This window comes from Suricata suricatta, chromosome 13 (assembly GCF_006229205.1).
Source record: "Suricata suricatta isolate VVHF042 chromosome 13, meerkat_22Aug2017_6uvM2_HiC, whole genome shotgun sequence".
NCBI lineage: Eukaryota > Metazoa > Chordata > Mammalia > Carnivora > Herpestidae > Suricata > Suricata suricatta.
In genome coordinates, this window is record NC_043712.1 from 35,150,981 (window position 1) to 35,157,157 (window position 6,177).

The following is a 6,177-nucleotide window of genomic DNA, read 5'->3' on the forward strand; positions in this document are numbered from 1 at the left end:
CCCCCCCCCCCCCCCCCCGGCAGAATCAGTTTTGGTCCTCATGGGAGGAATGCTTGTTTTAAGAGAGAGCACATTTAAATCGCAAGAGCAGAAACCTGACTACACTGAGGGAAAAAGTGCTTTGAGGATGTGGAAATTGTGAGCACCTGCCAGTGGAAAGCAGACAGTAGGAACGGAAGCGAGGGTTGAGAATGCACGAGGGAAAGGGCAGTTGAGGCCCCCGTAAGAGGCCCCTGGTGAGAGGCTAGGAGGTAAGCTGCGAGGCCTGGATCGAGGGCCCGAGAGAGGGGAAGCAGGAGTGCAGGTGTGCAGATACAGACGTGTTCACAGGTGAGGGCAGAAAGTGACGGAACTCCTTCCTGTTAGCGCCCCTGAGCAGAGAGGCCGGCAGTACGAAAACCCTGTGATGGGGGTGGGGTGCAAGGGGGTGGTGGTGGAAACCGAGAAGAGCCGTGAGGGAGAACGGGAGAGCACTGGCAGGGGCCGGTGTGAGGAGCCCCCTGGACAGGGTCTGGGTGGCCGCCTGCATGGCTGGGATTTTGATTTTCTCTCATCAGAACCCAAGTATGACAGCAGACGAGGAGGCGATTGACCTGGGTTGATGACAGGCAGAGCGAGCGGCAGGAAAGATGAGGACTATAGAAAATAGGCATATTTAGTGAGCATTGAGTCTGGCCAGCACCTAACTAAGTACTTTATATCTGTTATCTCATTTAGTCCCTCACATAATCCTTCCAGGGTACGTGGTGTTACCCCAGTTTTATAGAGAAAAGAAGGGTGTGCAGGTCGTTTGACATGGACAGGGTGGTGCAGTGGGTAGTGGCCGAGCCAGCAACTGAGAACCACTTTGGCATCAGTTCTTCAGGCCCTGGCATGGGACGTGGGGCACTTGCAGTAATGGGACCTGCATCTGGGGTGGATAAAGGAAGGAGATAAATACAGTGGAGTCTGATAATTTGGGGAAAAAACACTTAGAGGACTCAGTTTCAGGTGGAGGTGAGAAGTAAAGAAACTACAGAGGGCTGGATAGGAGGCTGTAGTTGTAGTTGAGAATTTTCCAGTTAAGGAAGTTCTGGATGATACATAATCAGGAGAGCAAGAGGGCACCAGCCTCTGGACAATGTATGTGATTTATCATTTGTGAATGATAAAAAGCTTTGCAAATGTGAAAAAACACGTCTTCCCACTTAGGGGCTTGCTGCCCGCAGGCAACCTTGAAAGGTTGGGCCTGCTGCAGGGCTGCCACAGCTCAGCAATGACTGCTGCTTCTCGCCTCTGCTCTAACAGAAGACCTGCTCTTGGTGGAAGGGATGTCGGTGCCAAAAGACGAGGCCGTGAGTGCAGCCCATCTCATCCAAGCTGCAAAACTTGGCAACGTGAAGGCCCAGAACATCCTAAGGACAGGTGAGCATGAGGCTCTGGACAGCTGTGCCCTAGTGGGGCCCTCAGACTGCCCAGGGCTCCGACACATACCCAGCTCCCCTCGGGACCAGCGCTCTGGAATGTGTGTTCAGGGCTGTTTTTTCCTGCTTTCTCAGAGAGAAAAAGGAAATGGCATTCAAGGTATTTGGCAGCATTGCCTTTATTAAACAGGTTTTTTGTTTTGTTTATAACTATGAATAAACTACTTGTTCATTTTATAGGAAATCTAGAGAAATATAGGAGAGTAAGAAAAAGTATCCCTTTGTGGGCACCTTGGTGGCTCAGTTGGTTGAGCATCCAACTTCAGCTCAGGTCATGATTTCGCTGTTCATGAGTTCGAGCCCTGTGTCAGACTCTATGCTGACAGCTCAGAGCCTAGACCCTGCTTCAGATTCCGTGTCTCCCTCCCTCTGTCTCTCCCCAACTCTTGTGCATGCACGTACTTGCTCTCTTACAAAAATAGGTATTTAAAAAGTTTTTAAAAAATATTCCTTCAAGTTTTACTTTTAAGAGATAGTCGACTATTAGCATTTCCTTCCAGTGTTTTCCAGTTTTTTTTAACCTAGTTAAGAGCATATGGTGTAATATTACCATATCTAGCTTTTTTTAAACTTCAAAGCATAACAACATTTTTCTCATATCAAGAATAAATCATGACGGACGCCTGGGTGGCTCAGTTGGTTAAGCATCTGACTTAATTGGGCTCAAGTCATGATCTCAGTGTTGGTGAGTTTGAGCCCTGCATTGGCACTGGCAGTGAGGAGCCTGCTTTGGATGCTCTCTCTGCCCCTCCTCCACTCGCATATGGGTTTTATCTCTCAAAATAAATAAATAGGGGCCAACTTTACCTTAGGTCATGATCTCATAGTTCATGAGTTTGAGCCCCACATTGGGCTCTCTGCTGTTGGCACAAGCCTGCTTTGGATTCTCTGTAACCCTCTCTCTGCCCTCCTCTCAAAAATAAACCTTAAAAAAATAAAGAAATTAATGGATGAACTTTAAAAAAAATAAATTACGAACAGTTTTAAAAATACCACTTTCTGTTACATAGTGTGAATGTACTGAGTATCCTGGGCACTGTCCTCTGGCGTTTCTGATTTGGCTCTCTCCTTGAGACTTGCTTTCATTTTTGTTTTCTTGTAGCTGGAACGGCTCTGGGTCTTGGGGTTGTGAACATCCTCCACACTATCAATCCCTCCCTTGTGATCCTCTCTGGAGTCCTAGCCAGTCACTACATCCACATCGTCAAGGATGTCATCCGCCAACAAGCCTTGTCCTCGGTTCAGGATGTGGACGTGGTAGTTTCGGATTTGGTGGATCCCGCCCTGCTCGGTGCCGCCAGCATGGTTTTGGACTACACAACTCGCAGGATCTGCTAGGCCTCCCAGGAGGGGACATGGACCGAGACTCAGAGCTTCTCCGTGGAATCAGGTTGTCTTTTAGATGAGCATTTCTTAAAAAGCAAATTTGGTATTTAGCAGGTGACTTCAGCAGTTAAATTATTGCCTTTAGTCTCCTCTTCCAGGGTCACCTTTCCCAACCCATTTTTGTAGATGCTGCTCTTTCTGGGATCATTTTAGCTCAAACCCTGTAAGTACCAGTCACAATTATCTGTGCCAAAGGAGCTGTGACAGTAGACCAGGAAGCCTTAGGACTGCTCACTGGACGTACCACTTAGACCTGCAGGCCTTGCTTGAGATGGGACCTTGACACTGGAACTTAGATTAATCCTTCCTCCTCTGACCCTAAATTCACACTGCAGAAAGGGATCCCATCAGGAAACAGAAGTAAATCTCACCATGAACGGCTGAAGTAAACTTTTTTTCAAAACAGCTTTATGGAGGTATTTTTAGAAGTGTGCAGTTTGATAAGCTTTGACTTATGTATATATACCTGTGAAACCACCACCACCATCGAGACCTGGACGTACCCATCACCCCCAAGTGTATCTGTTTAAAGATGTTATTTGTTACTGCTCTTAGAGAGTTGAGCAACTTTAGGGATCTGAATTACAGTGGCCTCAAGTGACCTTGTCCTTATCTTCTTAAGGACAGCTGAGAAGCCACTAGGACTTAACAGCTTCTGAAAGGAGATCAACCATTCCCGAAGGATCTTTGCTACTGACAGACTCCTCTCCCTTCAATAACTTTTCATGCTAATGTTGAGTATGACCGTGGAGTATCTCCTAAGGCAGCATTTATAGAGCTGTGAATATCCGTGAATCTGGATTCCAGCAAAATAAGATTCTGTGCTTTCATTGGTGTCAAGATCCAAAGGTCAGGGTTCTATTTCAACCTGGAAGAAATTCTAATACCCATCATTTATTAAGTGCCTACTGTGTGCCAGGTTCTGAACTAGGTGCTCCATATACGTTAATCTAAATTTTCACAACCTGGGAGGTAGGTGTTTTAATTTCCATTTTATAGAACCGCAAATTAAGTCTTAATGCGTTTAAGTGACAGCGCCTAAAGCTGTGTGGCAAGTGAGTCCCAGAAATAGGACTTGGTCCCCAGGTCCACTTGTGCTTTTGTGCTAAGCTGCACAACCTCTCAAATAAAAACCTTGTGGAGGGTAACTATATCCTAATTTACTTAAGACTAACAACAGCTTTAACACAACTGTCTCATTAGCAGATGACTCAGTTTGTTTTTGATGCTGTCCCTCAGTGATACAGCTAATCAAATATTCCTTTCTGCTGTGGACATTTGGCCAATACAGTATTTGGTCTAGTGACAGGTTTTTATGGTTACTTTCAGATGCTCTAAGAAAGCATATGCATGTTTTTCCGATTCTTACTTTAGGAAAACCAGAAGGTTTCTATTGTTTCAGTGTTAGCGTACAAAATAAAGTGTGGAAGAATCAATATTGCATTTGAACTACTTCCTTCCTGGTGGGTTAATGTGAATAGACAGGTTGGCTGATTGCAAGAACTCCGCCAGCCCTGAAATAATCTCCAAGTCCTGGTTATTGTTGAAAAATTCTAGTGATTCCTAGGAAGGAAGCTCGTCGGCTGGCGTCAGTGGGGTGAGAGGTGTCCTGGGAGGGGACACCAGTTGTTCCTGGGTGAAATCTGTAACTGCTCTGTACTCCAGACGGTGGCACTGCGCTTCATGCCAAATACTTGGAAGGGTGGTACTAACTCTAACACCAAATTTTAGTTTTTATTAAATTTGTGGAAAGGCTGATTAATATATTCCAACGTAAATTATTACATACAGTTAAATCACATTAATTTATTTTAGTGTAAATATTTATATGTTACTGTTCTGAGCCAAATTCTGAAGAAAAAATAAATATATTTCTTTGTGGAAGTCCTACATTTTTGCATTTTGTTTTCTTAATTCACTCTCTGGCTAAAATCCCTTTCCAGAAGGAATTTATATTGTTGTACTGCTTACTTCTTGAGGTCATGTGACTTCTTAAGGCATCTAATACTGATTTCTTAACCAAAAAATAATAAATCTTTGATAATAGGGAGGGCCGCTATATGATATTCTTATACACAGTAAATCTAGTTAACAGCCATCACCATACATACAGAACATTTTTGTTCTTGTAATGAGAAATTTTAAGACCCACTCATGTAGCAACTTTGAAATATATGGCATAGCACAGGCATACATCATTTACTGCGCTTCACAGATTATGTTTGTTTTTGTTTTTGTTTCTTTACAAATTGAAGGATTGTGACACCCTGCATCGCACAAGTCTATTGGCACCATTTTCCCAACAGCATTTGCTCACTTTGTGTCTCTGTCACTATTTGGTAATGATCACAGTATTTCAAACTTCATTATTGTATTTGTTGTGGTGATCTGTGATTTACCGTTGGGCTTGGGGGCACCACACACTGCACCCATATGAGATGGTGAACTTAAACCAAGAAATGTGTGCCTTCTGACTGCCCCACGGACTCGCTGCTCCTTGTCTCCCTCTCCTCACACCTCCTACTCCCCGAGACACAGTACTGAAATTAGGCCAGTTAATAACCCTATAACGCCTTCTATGTATTCAAGCGAAAGAGTTACACGCCTCTCATTTCAAATCAAAAGCTAGAAATGAGAAAGGCATGTCAAAAGCCGAGACAGGCCAAAGCTAGGCTTCTTGTGCCAAAGAGCCAAGTTGTAACTACAAAGGAAAAGTTCCTGAAGGAAGTGAAAAGTTCACTTGCTATTCCAGTGAACACACAAATGATAAGAAAGCAAAACAACCTTACTGATATGGAGAAAGCTTTAGTGGCCAGATAGATCAAACCAGCCATATTTCCTTAAGCCAAGCCTAATCCACAGCAAGGTCCTAACTCTCTTCAGTTCTGTGAATGCTGAGAGAGGTGAGGAAGCTACAGAGAAAAGTTGGAAGCAAGCAAAGGCTGCTTGATGAGGTTTAAGGAACAAAAGCTGTGTCCATGACACAAAATTGCAAAGTGAAGCCGCAAGTGCTAATGTCAAAGCTGCAGCATGTCATCCAGAAGATCCAGCTAAGATCATTAGTGGAGGTGGCTACATGAAACAACAGACTTTCCATGTAGACGAAACAGCCATATATTGGAAGAAGAGGTCTTCTAGTGTTTTCATAGCTAGAGAGGAGAAGTCAATGCCTGGCTTCAAACTTCAAAGGATAGGCTGACTCTCTTGTAGGGGCTAAGGCAGCTGGTGACTTTAAGTTGGAACCTGTGTTCATTCATATACTATTCCAAAAATCCTAGGGCATTTAAGAATTATGCTAAATCTACTCTGTCTGTGCTCTGTAAATGGA

At 44.1% G+C, this 6,177-nt stretch overlaps 1 protein-coding gene across 2 annotated transcripts in view; it reads left to right on the forward strand.

Moving 5' to 3' along the window:
• Window positions 1-4,285, forward strand: part of GNE (glucosamine (UDP-N-acetyl)-2-epimerase/N-acetylmannosamine kinase) — a 44,051-nt gene extending 39,766 nt beyond the window's left edge. For both annotated transcript variants that reach the window (XM_029919792.1, XM_029919793.1), the window contains 2 exons: window positions 1,288-1,404; window positions 2,566-4,285. In XM_029919792.1, coding sequence (XP_029775652.1) covers window positions 1,288-1,404; window positions 2,566-2,801 — 353 coding nt within the window. In that variant the 3' untranslated portion in view covers window positions 2,802-4,285. The remainder of the gene's footprint in view (window positions 1-1,287; window positions 1,405-2,565) is intronic.
• Window positions 4,286-6,177: the final 1,892 nt, after the last annotated feature.